At 46.9% G+C, this 18242-nt stretch overlaps 1 protein-coding gene across 3 annotated transcripts in view; it reads left to right on the forward strand.

Moving 5' to 3' along the window:
• LOC126916261 (neurogenic locus Notch protein) overlaps positions 1–18242 on the forward strand; it is a 178747-nt gene that overhangs the window by 69343 nt on the left and 91162 nt on the right. The window contains exons 4-5 of one of the 3 annotated variants that reach the window (XM_050721841.1): positions 918–1113; positions 13312–13445. In XM_050721841.1, coding sequence (XP_050577798.1) covers positions 918–1113; positions 13312–13445 — 330 coding nt within the window. Of the gene's footprint in view, positions 1–917; positions 1114–10192; positions 11943–13311; positions 13446–18242 lie in introns of those variants that run through there. The other 2 variants (XM_050721843.1, XM_050721842.1) reach the window with 2 other exon arrangements.

Here is an 18242-nt window from a genome sequence, read left to right on the forward strand (position 1 = left end):
CCTCGGCTCGGGCGATTCGTAAAATCGTGGTAAACGTACCCTTAACCGCGTCACGCCCACTTGCCAGCGTGCGATCGATGGGAAAAGATCAAATTAACACCAACGTCGATTTTAGCGTCGAGCAATATTCGATTTCTCGATACGTACGCGTATCTAAGCGGTACCGTTCGAATTATTTTCGTACGATATACGCATCTTACGCTGCCTATTGTAGCGTACTTGACCATTCTCTCTTAAATCTTTACGTGGTTAAGCTGTTGTTACGTCGCGTATATTATACGTTTAAATTCTTGCATTCTCGCATTCTTACATTCTTACGCAGACACGTTACCTCTGCGTAACGCATTTGGTCGTGACAGGGTTGAGCCATACTCGTACGGCAGGATGGAACGCACCCCTCCGGCCTTCGTCCTCCCTTTCGCTCCCCTTTTATTCGCTCCCCGATTCTTTTTCGGCTCGATCTATTCGCTAGCAGCTGCCAAGCCTTCGTTATCCGTCTTACTTAACGATTCGAAGATGGGATTTCTGCGCATGTACGCGAACAAACGCTTTCTAAATGAGCAGAAAGCTTCGTGCGACTGTACGTCTGTTGTTTCTCTACCGACTGTCTAAAACTTGTATACTTCGATCTATGGTATTCAAAGTATCAAAAGTATAGAAAGTCAGAGGCGCTTAAACTTTAGAAATGCTTACCTATTATTTAATAGTATCGTTACATCTGACAACAGCGACCGTAATACAACGACGTATTACTCCAGCTTTAACGTATGGGCGTTAACGACACGGCCGTGGCTGTGCAACGATCCTCTCGCAATTCGATTTACAGAGTTCGGTCAAGATTTCCGTACGCCGTGCAAAGTGTAAACGGCTCGTCGTGTATCTCTACCATTCGTTCTTTTTTGTTCTGTGTGTTCCAGGCGAGCACTGCGAACGACAAGACCACTGCGCCTCGTCGCCTTGTCGAAACGGGGCCGAGTGTCTGTCGCTGGAGGACAGCTACAAGTGCACGTGTGCACCCGGCTTTACCGGGCCGAATTGCGCGGACGACATCGACGAATGCGACAGGAACCCGTGCAGACATGGCTCCTGCAAGAACATTCACGGATCGTACAAGTAAGTCGAACGACATCGTTAACGGTCCCCTCCCGATACTTTACGTATCTCTTCTTTCAACGTAAATTCCGCTATCGCCCTTTTCGACGAAACCACGATGCGACTCGATTTTCCGTTAACCTATTCCACCGATTCATCGGTCCTCCTTCCTCCTTACTTCCGTCCGCGTCTCTCTCGCTCGTTCGATCAACAGGACCAGGCCGATGCGCATCGTGGCAACTATACGTACTCCGCATAAATTTTTATCACCGTTTCGCCGGATCGTGTTATCCCATCGGAGCTCCTATAGTTTCGAACGGTCGAGCGAAACTCGGCTTTTGCCTTTTAAAACTTCATCGGCTGTACGTATACGAGAGCGCTACGTTTAACGTTATATTTACGTTATCGAGTTCGATTTTCGCTCGTGAAATTCTGTCTACGCTCGCTACAAAATTGCGCATGATTTCGGTAATTTAACGATAAAACGGTTATTGCCGTTACAGTTTCGAGATATAGTACCCCGCGCGAGTGTACCGAAATAAGTAAATAAGTAAATCAAGCTTGTACGCAACAGCGTGTTATACGATTACGATATACGTATGTGCTTGTATATTTTACGTTTACGACAAATAAGAGGGTAGAACACCAAAGTTAGCAGGATGAAAAGGAAAAGAGAAAAAAGAAGGGGTTGCGGAAAAGAGACGAGCTCGCCAAAAACTGGTTCCACCGGGTAACTTAAGGCCCGGCGGCCGCGGACGCGGCGCGGAGAACATAAATCCGCGCTTTGTTGAGATCGAGTCGAGATTAATCGAGACCGGAGTCGAGTTGACCGCGCGAGAGCAGATAATGTCGCTGGGTGCAACGTTATATCGAATTATATCAACTGGTCCACCTTTTCGTTTGCTTCGTCGGGAAGAGGCGCGAGACAGGCGGCTTCGTCGGCCGGGCGAAATCGTGTTCTCGTCCAGGCTGCGATCGCCCTCCGAACATCTTCTTCGTCTTTCTAGCTTTTCTATCGCCATTTCCATCGAAACGCAACCGTAATACAGTTGGTCTTCGACAACGAGGCTCGATGCAAACGACTATACGTACGTACATGGAATTACGCGTACGAAGAAACAGACAAGATCAATTTCAGCGACAGTTCTTCGTATCGATTTTCGTTGCGCGTCTTGCTTTATTCTCTGAAAAATAGAAACATATAGCCCTTTCGGTCGTAGTTTTACCATTGCGCTTGCTACCTCTGCTCGGAGCTTATATCGATACACCTTCTTGAAAGGTCTATCTCGGCAGCTTTGCAGAGGCAATATCGCGTCGGCATCGCTCGCTCGTAATCGCAGAAGCAAGGATGTATTCGCGCCACCGCGATATTGGCTCACGTAGAATACGGCAAAGGGAGGAGAAAGAAAGCGACGTTAATGCCGGCGCGCACCCTTAATTGAACGGTATCTGGTTAACACGGACGAGGCAAACTTATACTTGGATAGAAATAATCGAGCTTTAGCCGGCTAATAAATATCGGCGCGGGGTTAATCGCACCGCTACCCAATAATTCCGTTTAACGTCGTTAATCCGCCTCTGCCTGTAGAGCGTAGACCCTGTAACCTTTCCTCGCCAGGGATAGTTAACGCCGCATATATGCATCGACGTACGCGTATCCCATTTAGTCGCGGCATTAAACCTCGGATACGCGTAGGGAACGCGTAGTCTTTCTTCACCTGTCTCTCGGTACCTTGCCAGTCTGCAACCGTGTTCGGGAGAATTACGTTATTTATCGGATATCTTAGTATTTTCTTCGTATTTTCTCGACAGAAACAACCACTATCGTCTCTCTCTCTTTCTTCCATTCTCCCATTCTTCCCGCCTTCTTTCGTCGCTGTCGCCTCTGCGACCCTTTGCTCCGCCTTTCTCCGTCCACCGATCGATCCCTCTTGCGCTCGAGAAGCAATAACGTTCAATTGGGTCTAATAAAGACTTTGACGTGGCGTGCCTGACCGCCAGGTGGTGCTGGCTGAAGCTGCTATGTTATTAAATAGTTAGGTCGAATCGGTGGCCGAGCATATCGCCACGTCGAGGACAGGCGCTCGATCGACCGACTCGATCGACTCGCGATAAATAATCGAATCCCAACTACGAAACGTCCGATATCGCCAACGTATAATAATTATTTCCATTCGTACACGCAACTTGTCCGTAATAACGATCAAACCGAAATCTCGCGTTTCTAACATTCGAGAAGGCATTCTCGCGACTTGCGATCACTGTCCGCTACCGCTACCACTACGCGGCAAACTACGTGCGAGAAAGTGCACGCGGTTGGCCGAGTTTGTGCGCGTGCTCGCTGCTCAGGGCAGGATGTGATTTATGAAACGATCTGCTCGAAGTAGAATTTAATTGAGCGGAGGCGAGGGAAAAGGAAGGCCACGTGGACCGACGTTCCTTAACCTTCTAACCCAACGCGACGATGAATCCGCAACGGATCTTAATAAATTACGGCCTCCGCGGCAATTTCGAACCTCGCTGCGATCGACCCCGCAGGGTCCGTTTCTTTCCAACTTTCAGCCGAAACTCGCATCTGGATCCCGCCTTCTCGTATCCCGGAATGCGTCCGCGCTTCTCCTCTTCGTCTTGTTCCCGAATCAACGAATACAGTTTCCATCGCTATACCAACGTGTTTTTCTCTCTCAACAATTTTTCCCTCCTATTTCCACCCGAATTTCCCTCTACCCTTCCAAATTTCCATCCAAAAATCCACTCCTGTACCTACGTATTCCCGTATGGTACGAGCTTCGGCTTGACTAACGATAAGTCAGTTGTTAATCACGCAAATTACGATTTCGGTAAAATATACATCGACCTATAATCGTCTATAAATAGCAAATAGATCGGACAGATTTTCTCGTGTAAAAACTTATAAAAACGTGTAAAAGATTACTATTTCGTTGGGAATATCGGACAGTAAGGAATCCATATATACCGATTCTATCGCGATCCCTTAAATTTAAGCAACAGTGTTTTAGCGTTAACCATTTTTTTCGCTACGATCGACCGTTTTGCCTCAAGTTGCCGATCGATCGACGAACAAGTTTTTTCATGCTCGAGAGCGGAAAGTTAAAGGCGATCACGATCGACTATGTATCTGTGTTAATGCCAGAGAGATGAAAATCTGTTGCGCGGTTCTTGTTAACCTTGAAACCGAAGCAGAAGAAGAAAGTGATCTAACGAAGAGGTGTTGTTCGCGTTCTCACAGCCTTGCTCTACGTTCCGACCGTCTCAACGACGGTCTCCACCGATCTCCACCGCTGGTGGAGGTGTGCCCGTGGCCGTGTCACGTAGCAAAGCCTGGCCTACCAACGATTCACCAACATTAGTCGACAACTCGGCTTTCGAGTGGTTTCCACGGAATAAAGGAAGCCTTAGACGAGGTCAATCGGGTCTGTTTCTCCGGTGGAAACAGAGCACGAAAGAGCAGAGGAGAAAGAAGAACGGAGTAGAAATAAGGATCTCGAGCGATTCGAAGAACCCGTTTCTTGGCCGCGACACCGACCGCCGCCCGATAACTACGTGCCTCGAATGCAGACGCGCGGCATTTTCAAATTTCGCCCAACTACGCGCTCGCCTAGCCGCGTCACCATCTTTTTCCACCATCGAGGACCTTTGTCTATCCGGAGAAAATACGGAGACGTTGGGTTGTCGTATTATCAACGGTGTTGATACGCATCGAGAAGACGGGCATTCGGATTTTTCGAACATGTTGGTTGGAATTCTTCTCCGGAGGTCCATTACGTGCTTCGAATACCACAGTATCAACGTATGCAAAGCGCGTGTAAAGTAACGCGACCAGTTTTGCCTGTCTATTTTACCGAGATATTGAAAATTTGCCTTTTGCTCGTCCATCTTCTTTCGTATAATCGCTTTATCGCGAATAGTTTTGCTCCGTACAGAATTACATATGAAATCGTATTTAAACGTAATTCAAAGGTGATTTATACTAATTTTCGCTAACGATATAGCGTAAATGAAACGTAGATTGAAAAGAATCGAAAGGTAATAACGATAATACGTCGTATAGTTCTTACGCTGTGTGTACAATTATACGTGTACGTATACGATGCACTTTATGGGAAGGGAGCTAAGGTTGAAAGAAAAAAGATCGACAAAACATTCGTTTAATGGAGAGAAGGTAGACATTTGTCAGAAATATATAGTAACACGTATTCGTTTGCACCTTGGTGCGTATTTCGACTAAACGAGAGTTGCGTATATCGGCGAGAAAAGTTGAACGCGTGAGATTAATCGTGTAAAACTCGATCGAGCTGTCAAGGTTAAATTCCCTTGCCTTTTTTTTCAGTCTTTTTAGAGAATGGATGATGCAAACGAGCTATATGTTTCGTTATTCTCCTTTCTCGAGGACGATCGTGGAAAGCTTAGAAACCTTCTATCTATATAATGACCACGATCCAGAAAAAATGTGCAGCGGACGTTGTTGATAATAACGTACCTACGTAGCTCGAGTAACAACTTTCGACGCTGAATCGTTCAAAGAAATTATCGATGATTCGACAAGCTGACTGGCCGACGATTGTTTAATTACCGTCACATTTATACGATACGCGTCGTATCGGTCGCTCTTATATTTATAATTTATAATCACGCGGAACGTCGTAGGCGTTGAAGGATAGTCGCTCGATCTACTCGGACTAGCGTAGCAGCAACATCTACGTTCTACGTACAAGGTTTTTCAGTCGGGCGTGTATGATCTATCGCGTTATTCTATAGGTCGGATTCGTTTTAATCCAACGCAGTTTCGGAATTGGACAAATCCCCGTACGAAAATGCACGTAATAGGAATCGTTACGGAATAAATTATGTAATTCCTCGTTCAGATTTAGGCAGGGAATTTTCACATTTTTAATTCGCCTAAAAATACGATAAATAGTTGACGGAGTACGAATCCTTCGTGAGTCGCGGAAGCGAGCGAAAAAGCAATCGATAGTTCGATAATGTTTCCGCGCGTTTGTTTGAAACACTCTCAAACAGGTTTATCGAGTTTGCTACAAGTATATACTTGCTACGTTTCTTCGAACCATGCCTGGTTTAAAATATTCTATTCTTTTCTATATTTAACCTCTTTTCTTTTTATTCGCTTCGCTCGATAACTGTAACTATAATTGGCTATAATTCGCGCAACACTCTATAGCTTCGACTTTTCGTCGATTCGCGGTAACATTGTGCAAACAGCAAGAATATTCAACGGGGAAGTTTATCGTCGAGAATCGTCTGACGTAACGATTATCGAGCCCAATTCAGGCAATTACGACGGTGGGAAAGCGCCCTGCGCTAGTGTTCCATTAGCCGCGTTAGTCCAACGTTATGCTCCTTATTTTACGCGCGGTGCATCCGTTTACGTCATAACCCCGGACACACAATACCCGACGCGAAATTAATCGTTGCTCAAGCGTAACGATTAATCCGGCAAATTAAAAGTTTCGTCAGGCCCGAAACATCACGATGAAAGACGACTGTATTTGTCAGAATTGCCAGAATGGTATTTATCGATAGATACGTGGTAACGGACTCGCGACCTATGAAACGAATATAGCTATGGTTCAAGGATAAATAGTCTGTGCTATACGCGACGGTACGAATATTTTTCCTTTCGCATACTCGTATTCGGAAATAGAATTATCGTTGAACAAAACACGTACAAAGTAATTTCAACGAACAAAGACACGATTCCTACCGATAAAATAAGGCCGCTGTGCGAAGCAGTCTCGTTTCTCGTTTCGCGAAATATAACGGAAACGCTGATGTATAATCAATGAGACGATCTAGATCTCAGTTCCATTGGAACAACATCGCGTAGCAGTGCCGTGCGAAAGAAGAAGGAGAATGCGCGGGAACCGGGAACCGGAATATCCTTGCGACATCCGTTACATTTATCGTAACGCGTGGATCATTTTTCCCGCAATTTCCATCGACGTTGCCCATCGTCGCCCATTTGCGTAACTTTCGTAATCGATGAACCCACTTGCCGTCAAATTCAAGTTTCTGTTTCGTTACTGCTCGTACGAGCAACCGGACGAATACTCAGCCACCGACAGCTATCGATTCTTTCGCTACCAAGTCTGCCTACTAATTATTTACGAAATAGAGAAGGAACAACGCGTAAGCGTAGATTTACATAACGTTCGTATTTTGTATCCGATGAAATAAACGACATGGAAAGAGTCACGGGATCTACTCATTTTTCGATCACCGTTCGCGTAGATGACATTTTCTCTTCTCTCTTTCCTTCCATGTCCAACATCGAGTAAGTCCAACATACGATAATGCCGTAACGTTATAAAGCTGTAACGATCCGAAGCAACGCGCGGTCCAAAGTGGAAGGTTATTATTAGCCGGGAGAATACTTAATATTTCATGCGAGAATGTTTTCATCGATGGACTTAATAGCCTCGTAAAAATGATGGAGAAGGAGCGTCCGAAGAGAGACCTGACCGCTCTCCCGTCCCTCGATCGTTCGTGATTTCAATCTGCCCGCACCGTTCCAATTTCGCATCAATTAAATCGGTGGACCTCGTATAAACGGCTGTTATCAATTTACCAATATTACCAACATTACCAACGGTCGAACCGTCGTCTAACGCGCTGTCGTCGTTTCCGTTAAATTCCTCGTCTATCCTTTTTCTTCGGTTTTTCTCCTTTTCTCATTTACACGCCACGATTAAGGTCAAACTTTACCCGATAAAACAAGGAAGGGGATATCGTATCGCTCTTATCGTGAGATATTTTACCGAACAAGCTGCAACACCTTCGCTGCCATCCTCCGCTTCGCTCGGCACGCGAAATATAACTGGAGGTCGCGTCGCGTCGAAACGAACGGCAAGATTATACCGCGATCACTGGTACGTACGATCGATTCTGCTCGCCAGAGTGCACAGTCCTGGACTGCTTTACCTTCCGAAGGTGTTGCTCGAAACTCCAAGAATCCGCGTAGTAGACGTAACGATCTTGCCCTCTTGTTCTTTCCTGACCTTCCTCTCGTTCGCCCGGGAAACCGAACAAAACGACACGAAACAGAAGGTTGGTTGGAGGTCGCGTTCTCGATGATACCGAGTCGATCGTGACAAAGCGCGACCCACTCGTCCTCTCCATCTAGTTGGTTTCGCGCATCGGTGGAATTTTTTGTCAAAACGAGAGAAACAAACAGAGAACGGGGCTCGATTATAAAAACAATTTCCGACAATCTTTCTCTTCTTTAGCTTCTTTCGAATTCTTTTTTCTTTTTCTTCGCCAAGAGCCACGGGGAAGTCTGCTTGCCAACTGGTTCCCCGATCATTTCTGACCTGACGTGTTTTCTTCCTTCGACGGTCAACGGTCGGGGCTCGCTCTGGAACTTGCTCCTGTCGCGTCCAACCACCCGATACGAATCATAGATCGGAGATGCATAAACATCAACGCGACCAACCCCTTCACCGATTCGTCGACCGCGTGCTCGACCAATGGTCGGTCGGCAACCAGCACCATTTTACGCGTTTTTCTCGATGCCTACCGAATCGAACAATCGACGGACAACGATCGAGAACACCGATCGGATTCGTAACGATAGCACCGACCGCGATATGGAAATGGTTTATGTTCTTCTCGATCGAGGATCGCGAATCCTCGGATCCAAAGGGTTTATCTCGCCTCTGATCTGCTCGAAATACGTATAAGCGTGTTTCGTAACAAATACAAATTCCCAACGCGTTGCTTCGCTCTTTGGAATAACGATAACGATCTTTAAGAAACAGCGATAAAATTTGTTAAAGAATCAAAGATAATTACGCAGTTGTCGTATTCGGTCGTGATTCGATTTGATATAAGAAGAAGAAAAGAAAATCCCATTGCGGAGAAGAAATTATTAGAAATTTGCGGTGTTGCCGGAAATTTTTCGCGTCAGTGTGAAACGCATAAACCGTGCTCGTATTCGTCGTATTTGCTGCCGCTGCGATATTTCGCGTCGATCTGGCTGGGAGATTCTTTAGTTTTACGTTTACGTTGCAAAACCGGGTTTCATAAGCTCTCTGCTAACGTTCGATCGAAATATTCCGAGCAGCGACTGTGCCATTTATTCCGATATCAGCTAGACGCCTGGTACTTGGTCCGCCGATGCTATTTTCCATACAGTAAGTGGAGACGATTTCACGCTCTCGCTCGAGTATTCGGTATTATAGATAGATATAGATATTATATTATATATATAGAGAGAGAGAGAGAAAGAGGACAATGGAGGATTGTTAGGAGAAATATGAAAGCCCTTGAAAACCTTGTTGTCTGAATTGCACGGTGCGTGTAATCCATTGGGTTCGAAGAATGCGCGTAAACAAGTGGAAATGAAATTTTTCGATTGGCTACCTTCGACTCCGGCACCGGAGATGCTGTTAAGCGTGTGCCGGTCAACAAGATTTAATCGGAATTTTTGCGCCTCCGGCACGCTTTTGCCTATAGTCTGTTTGCTCGACCGGCGCGGCGCATAAATATTCATACGGGCGGATCAAAGATTCATACGGGCGGATTTTTCGAGCGTCGTGTAAATTTACACGAATACAAGAGCGGTGAAATTAACCGTTCCATGATCGAACGAATAAAACAAATATTCGACCAAGAATCGCGATCGTAAGTGTAAAAATCAAAAGTTGATACAATATATCGATGCGTATAACAGGAGGTACGAACGAAACGTTGAAAGAAATGCTAAAAAATGCAAATAATTAGCACGCGGCAAATTTGGTTTCGCGACGTCTCGGCGTATACGCGGAGGGAAATATCGTGTAACCATCGAATTAGCAAAATTCTTGCACACTATCGAGGATGAAGGAGGGTAGGAGGGAGTGGAAGAGAGAGGAGGTGAGATGCATTCATGCGTGCAATGATTCCGCATCGTTGCTACGACCCAGGGTCCTAGGTGGTAGCCGAAGCGAGAAGATCGGAGCAGACGGCGAGACGGCCATGCGCAAAAGTGGGATAACACGCTGCATAGTCGAAGACCAACGAAGGATGACGGAACCAGCCGAGGGGACTTTGGAAAAAGACGGACAGCGTCGCTGCAGCAGGGGGGAGGGGGGTCGGTCGCGTCGCCACCGCGGGCAGAGAGGGTCGCCGATGACGGTGGCGCCCTCTGAACGGCCCAGTCCGGAAAGTAAGGTTAGTCTGTCGCTAGCCGTTTGCGGATGATACACGTTTCACGCGTGTCTCTGCCGAGTTCACCTAATCGGTTCGCCAACTGTGACTGTGGTAGATACGCGCGAAAACAAGTGGCTACGCGACCTGACGGTACATCGCGTTTCGTAAGCGACTGTGATTTACGCGTCGCGATATTTCGTATCGTTGTATATTTCTTCGGTGGCTGGGAGATTTTCAAAGTGAAAAAAGCCCGCTAAAGCCGTTGCGCGTAGCGTTTCGATAACCTGCGCGAAATTTGGCTAGCGAATTCGGTTCTCTGTAAAATCGTCGTGCAAGAGTGTCTCGTGGAAAGTTACGCGAAAAAGTGACTCGTTAGGTGAAAGAGGAGATAACGGCCAGTTGGAAAAATGCGCTGGGAAACGAGTAGCTTGACGGAAGCACGATGACGAGAGAGACGAGATTTAGCAACGCTACGTACCCCTCCGTTCAACCGTCATGGCCAGCTTCTCGGCGAACCGACACGTAACACAGGATAGAGGCAATTTGAGCGAATTTAAGGGCGTTTAAAGCACTCGCGGCGTAGTCGCTCGAAACGAATCATCCTCGTTTGTCTTTCGATTCTTTCGTTCGAAGCGAAACGCGCCACGGCGACCAAAAACGACGCGTGAGAAAGAGCGTGAGAAAACAGCGGCTGCTACGACGTTTCTCTCTGAAACGAGGAACGGCCGAGATACACACCACGCACACACGCGCACCCCCGTTCCACCGTCATGCTCTCCTATCTCTCGTTCCTTCGTCTAACCCCCGTCCTAAACTTTCAACGTTCGCGTACGGTTCATATCGTTATATACCTCGCATAGTTTATTCGATTATCGATCGTTGGCGAAAGTAGCTGTTGGAAAATATACAGTAGCGTCATCCACGGTATCGCCAACCCAAGTTTCCCAGGATCGTATCCGATCGTTGGTCGTCGGACGATCACGTGCAATCGTGTGAAACGCTATGCGCCGACGCGACCACTCGGCCAATTTTCTACGCTTTTTCCGATCTTGCGACTTTTCTCTCGCTGCGCTATATAGCAAACGCGACGAGGAAGAAGAAATGGAAAAATGAAAGTATCAAGAGTGGTGTACGCGTTGCAGCGAGGAGAACAGCCGAACACCATATGCCCGTAACGGGATCCAGCCGATGATAAACCACCGTACTGGTTGAAAAAAGCTACGTATCCGTTTGTAGCGGAAAAATCGTCATTTTTGTCCTCGTATACGTCTTCCGAAGAAACTGTGTTTCCTTTGGTTGGATAATTATTGCTCAACGACTATACGGTTTGTGATAGGAAACTAGTGCAATCAACGGCGTGTGAACTTGTGAATTTCGTATTTGCTATTTGCTATTTGCTATTTGCTATTTGCTATTTGGTATTATCGCGCTTAATACCGTGCGACCGTTAGTGTATAAGGTGTACAGGTGGATGTGTTTATATTTCTATAGTGATATTCTGCTGTTTATGAAAAGAAAGTAGCTGTTTTAACGATGGTGAGCCTTAAAAATGAAGTGAACACCCGACGAATCTTCGTCAAAATATGAGGAGAGCGCCGTCCTGCGACCCGGGGCTATCGATTTCGTGCGAAAATGTATCTTACGCGTGTGTTCTTCGTTCTTCTGCTGGCTACCGGCTCAAGGTGTGTTTCCTTGTCCCTTTAAACTCAACGATCTCGACGTTTTACCTGTAAATCATACACACACACACACACGCACGCACAAACACCTTCTGTATCAATCATTCGTCGAGTTCACACGTTTTTGCCGATAGATGTGTATAAATATGCGCGTAAAAAGTACCGCGTTCAGCGTAAGAAGTTGACGCTACGACGGAACCGGTATTATAAATATGTATCAATTCTCCCGATAATTAACGCGGTTTATTGCTCTTCTGTTGTCCGGATGACCGGATGAGAGCAAATGAACGGGAAAACTGTGAGAAATCGATCGAAACGAATCCCTCCTATGTTTCTTAAAATCATGTTCTCGATTGTTGGCGGTACTTACAGAGAGAGAGAGTGTGTCATTTCAAATGTATCGCTGTTGCTATCGTCAGAGCCGTTACGTCCGTCGATGTTTACATATTTTAGTTACGTTTACGATATTTACATCGTTCGATGTCGTCTTGCTGATCCTTACCACGGTAACATATCCTATCAAATCTATAAAACTTTCTCACATCCGTTGTCTTAGTCCTCCTATTAACACAATCCTCCGATTCGTTGACCAATATGTCCATGTATAAGTAACTTTTCTCTGCTCTTCTACTCAAGTATGCGCATTTCGGTAAATGGTACTTTAGTTAGGACGTACGTGGCTGAGAATGTGAAAACTTTATCGTATCGAACGCTTTTAAGATCGTAGGGGAATCGCGAGGTTAATAAATCCTGTTCTTCGAAAGTCAATGATATCGACTCTTATTAGACGGATAAGCAAAAACGTTTCTGCTTCGATAGACAGCGATCGAAACAATTCTGTAAGATATTTACTACTTCGAGTCGTTCTCGACGAGACAAACTACGAGACAAGCTACGAGACGAGAACGAAACAAGAAATATTCGTTGCATCGTATTTATTGGTTGCACCGGTGCAGACGATATAAATAATAAATGTCTTGCGACGTATATCACGTATATACGTATTGGCACGACTCGCAACTTTACGTAAGAGACGTTTCTTTATAGTTGGTAAAATGCAACAAAATATAAGCCGCGTATAACGAAAGTATCTGCGGTATTTTTGAGAATCTTAAACACCCGATTTTACATTTGATACAACTATGTAAACAAGTCTTGCTCTCTCTCTCTCTCTCTCTTCTTAACGAGAAGCTCGTCCAATACACACACACACACACACACAGAGTGTAATTAACGCTGCAGGAGTTGATCGAGCGAGCATTAACTGATAATTTATCACCTCGGCCAATCGCCGTTTTATCGAACAATCAGCCTCGTTCTCGTGGAACACTTGGAAGATGAACGATTTTAACGAGTCGCGTTTCATTTGCAGATGCATGTGCTCGAGCGGATATACTGGCCAAAATTGCGAGAACGAGTATATTCCCTGCGACCCATCGCCGTGCAAAAATGGAGGCACGTGTCATCAGATCGACGGTTTGGATTACCAGTGCATCTGTCCCGAGGGTGAGTTTTCGAATCGTTTCTGTTTCAATTACTTGCTACCAGGCTGATTCTCGAGTATATGTAATCAAACCACACCGATTGTTCCGAATGGTTAAAGGTACGTAGATTGGGTTAAAGAATTTACGACTTAATTGGTTTAAAGTCGACGGATTTGGAATATTATTTCTAAACGCGTGAAAAGAATCTTCCAATTCGTATTACCTTTCAATTTCGATAGAGTGGAAAATCGCTGACTATTTTTTGCTTCCTATCGCTTTTATTCTCTCTTTCTACTTCGATTTGAGTAAAAAGCAAGGCAGTGCTCGAAATTTCGATAAATCGTCTTGCTCCCCTGAGGTCGACTTCGCGATACTCGGAGCCGTTTCTTCGCGGCTCTCTCGCGAATCGAAAAGAACGAACGAAAAGAAAGAAAGCGCATCGGGTCGCTGTACGTCGATCGCTTTGCGAGGGCGATTCGGAATTTCGGCATGCGCACGAACGTTGCCGCTCTTCGAACAGGCCACGTTCCACTCTGTTTACGACGCAACGGCAAGACAGTGTCTCGCAAAGGCGGCCCGTTGCGCAACCTTGTCCCATGGCCGGACGAACGAACAGCAGGGTTAGGGAAGAAGAGGGAGAAAAGGAAGATAAAAGAACGCGTCCGTGAGGCAATGATTAGCTGGTGCAACAGGTACGACTCGAGCCAGGGGATGGTGAGCATTTACGCGCGTACCACATACACGTACGGTAGATGGTTGATGTAAAGTTAGGGTCAGCCTAGCGTGGCCTTCTCGCCGGCCGGATCACAATGCGTGGTCCTGTCGTTCCCAGGCGGACCACAACCATGGCGACCGACCCCACCTTCTACGTTCTACGGCCACGTCCCTCCATCCTCTTTTACGCTACTTTGCTTTCGGTCGCGCGCGCCTTTTCCCGTTAAAGAAGCGCCCGACCTGTTCCACCTTGCTGCTTCTGCTCTCACCGATGAGTTTCCGTCGCTTCGCCGACATTGCTACCACGTTTTCTCGCTTTATCGTATCGGACTGGTTCCGCGATACAACGACCTATATAGGTATCGAAATGCCACTTGGTCTCGCGCTTCCTGAATTTTACGTCGCACCGTGTCGCGTCTCGGTCGCCATTTACGAGTTTTAGATTTACCCTTCGACCGACCGGTGATTCTCGTTTAGCTAAACCACGCCGCCACAATTTCTTTTAGATAGGTTGCACGCTTCCAGAGTGCACGAAGCTCGAATAAGCAGCGGAAATCGAAACTCGTAAGAAGCGTGTCCGGATCGCGTACTCCAAATGGTCGTTGATAGGCAGAGCCCCATAGCAAATAGAGGAAATGCTTCGGAACAAGGCCATAGCTATATCCTCGATGTTACGAGGAATCTTTGAGTTTCCTTCGTTTGGTCGTCGTTGGCGAGTTTGTTCGTCGATTCCTCTACGTTCCAAGTTATCGCAGTACCATGAAACTTTTTCATTTTGCAGCAGCGGCGTCCCTTTCGTAAAACATTCGCCGCCGCCAGGAATAGTTATTACCTGGACGATCGAAATGTTCCATTTTGTAGTTAACCTAAACCCAAAGATTTTCGTTATGCCGCTGCTCTCTTCCTGCCTTTCGTACGAGGAAGAAAATAACCGTAGACGATGCCCGGCTCTCCAGAGGTACATACATATTTACGACAAGCTTGTAACCTCTCTCTCTCTCTCTCTAGACCAGGCGCGTTCGAAATAATTTGCCCGTGTAGTTGGTTGTAACGGTTCAATTTGCATCGACCTTACATGTTCTCCAATTTCTTCCATCCGCGAATCGTGCTTTCTTTCCTTCTCGTCCCTCTACTTTTGCCGCTGCCCCTCCGTTTGCTTCTTTACCGTGAAGCTTTGCCAACTCGAACGTTCGTTGGACGGGCCAGTTGCAGCGTTTTTGCCAGACGCTTGCTTTTCGCGAAAGAGTAGCCGCTCCAGGCATTCGCAAAGAACGAGATTCCATAACCATTCCTTTTGCTACGGGACTGCAACTCTTGGGATTGGCTTCTCTTCGACGATTCGGTCGCATAGGTATTAGGTAGTCGTAATGGTTCAATTTGTAGCATTCCGCTTTCTCCGCTTCTTCATCCGCAGCGTTTCTTCATCGTTTCGTGCCGCGCAGAAGTCACCTTCCTCTTTCGCCTGTTCCGTACCTGTTCTTCTCTCTCTCTCTCTCTCTCCCTCCCTTTTCGTTTTTCCTCCGTTATCGTATCGGTACGTTTTCTGTCTTGTGCAAGCGCATCGAGAACGACCTCGACCGGCTGCAGATTTTCCTGGTCGACGATCCGATCACGCCTTCTCCATTCCATTCCGCTAATTAGAAACCGCTCTATCGGGCGCCGGTTAAACGATTAACCGCACGCCCATAGATCAATCGTCCGTTTGGCCGAGATAGCGGGTAAAAGGAGACTCGCTCGTTTTCTCTGGCTATCTACGACCAACGTGCTTCTGTTTTTCGTGTTGTCCTCTAAATGGAAAAGTCGTTAATCGCATCGACGCGACCAACGAAACCACAACCAAAAAGACGGTACTACGTTCCTACCTTCCTCGATCGCGATATCGTGTGCCCCGGCGGTTAACTCGCTTTTCCCCTCCACGTATCTGCGAGCGCAAATTCCGCGGCTTTATACAGTTGTATCTGCAGGAAACGATAGAAGAAACGGTGCTTGCAGCGAGTCATCGTGCGTCTTCACCCTCTCGAATCTGTGTACGGAATTCGACGAAGCCGCGCGACGTTGGATGGTGTCCGAAGATCGCGTAGTACATGGTCACGCAGAGGCGCGACTCTTGTCACGGAAAACGCGAGAACGCGATTCATGCGAGCGCGTGGAGGCTTGGCCGAGTGGCGAAACGAGTGGAGGAAGAACTTGCTGGACAGTTATACGCGTTCCAGCTGATTTATGCCAACGCACGAGCATAAAGTGCGTACCCTGCGTGAACGCGATGGGGAACGCTGGGGTTGTAGGAACGGAAGAGTGGCGCGAGTTGGGGACACGAGGTGCTTTCGCCATTCTGGATCCCTTGCTCGGATGCTGTTGTTACGCAAGTCGCTTTTACGCGTGCGACCGTAGCGCGTTGCGTGTAGGGCTTGCCAACGAAATAGATCAGGGTCACGCAGTACGCTATATTCTTTCCTCTTATCGATAACGTGGCCGTTTCTCTACGTTTCTCTACCTTATTTAGTTGTTAATTATTCATACGCGTGTTTGCTTCTGTTTTACGGTAGCGGTAGCCAACCTAGTTATTTTAGGATATTTTGTGATTTTATACCTAAATACCTGCTTACCATCGTCACAGCGACACGTAGCTGCACGCGAGATTTCGATTTTACGGTGCTAGACATCAAAGCTGCTCGTTAATCTCTCAAAAATCCGAAATTCCACGAACGAAGAAACCGCACACTTAGGTAATTGCACAAGCGGAAATACACGAGCTAACGGAAAGACAGACATACGACCACGTTTGGATAAACGCGGAGATGGCTGACGCGAAATATTCATCGCTATCTTCGCAACGGTACACGAGTTTTATCACCGAGGTGTATCCTCCCTGCGGCCTACGCGACGATAATTCGTCTCTTCTTTCGTGTTTTCTTTCGCCTATCGACGGGAAGGTTCGTGATTTATCGGCACCTTCGCGTTACATTGTTCTCGTGGAGCAGTCTCCATCTCGACGTGTTTTAATTAATAAAACCGTGCATCTCTGTCGCGGTTCGAAATCTTTCGCTCTCGGCCCCGCCTCGCCTCGCCTCGCCTCGTCTCGTCTCGTCTCGTCTCGTCTCGTCTCGTCTCGCCGCGTCGAACAGTTTATAGCCAGGACCATCTGGACACGAAGCATGGGCGTACGACGTTGCTTACGGCGTGTCCTCGCGTTGTACCAGTCGTTCTCGTACGTTGTCAACGCTCGTCTAACTCTATTTTCGCTCCGTTATCGACACTTTGCTCTTTTGGCTCGTTCGCTCGTTCTTCGCTGCTCGCTGCTTACGCGCGTTTTTTTCCTTTCGATCGATCGGAAACTCGTTCTTCCTTGGAAGTAGGCTCCGAGTTCTATCGGAAAACATTTCAGCAATTGCTGGAAGGTGCGATTCGAACATCGGTTGGCGAAGGTGGTCGAGGATACTTGATTATCTGAACGGAGATCTCGGACTCTTCTTCGACGTTTTCTTCCTTAAAACTGGCGGATAAAGCCTGGATGGTTTAATAGGATCGACGATAATTTTAACGTTATCTCATTACATATCTCGTTACATATCGCGAACAAGAGTCGCAGAGTCGTGATTTCAGCTAATTTTCTTTATTAATCGATTTGTGAGTAAGCAAGACATTTTTTCTCCTGCCTCTATTGCTGTAAAAAACGAATAAAACGATGCGAGGCGATAGAAGAAAAGAGCTTCCGAGGTACGCGTATCGTCTCCCGGTTCACTGGCGGTGATTCGCGGTGATTCGCGGTGATTCGCGGTGATTCGCGGTGATTCGCGACAGTGACAGATACCGGTCGTTGTTGTCCGTGGCTGGTTGCAACCGAGAGGATATCGGTATACCGGTGGCATTTCGTTCTCATAAAAGCTGGCGTGGGCACGATAAATGAGTCCGAGCCACGGAACTAGACAAGCTAGGGCTACCAACTAAAAGTCTCGTGTTTGTTATTCGAGTCCTCCGTGCCCCGACTTTCTCAACGTAATAGAACTATTTCCCGGAGGATCGTATCAAATTTCCGAGTAATCCGTATCCCGTACCTCTCCGCTCTACGGTCTACGGTTCTACGGCGATGCCTCCGTATAAACTC

The sequence above is a fragment of the Bombus affinis genome, chromosome 5 (assembly GCF_024516045.1).
Source record: "Bombus affinis isolate iyBomAffi1 chromosome 5, iyBomAffi1.2, whole genome shotgun sequence".
Taxonomy (NCBI): domain Eukaryota; kingdom Metazoa; phylum Arthropoda; class Insecta; order Hymenoptera; family Apidae; genus Bombus; species Bombus affinis.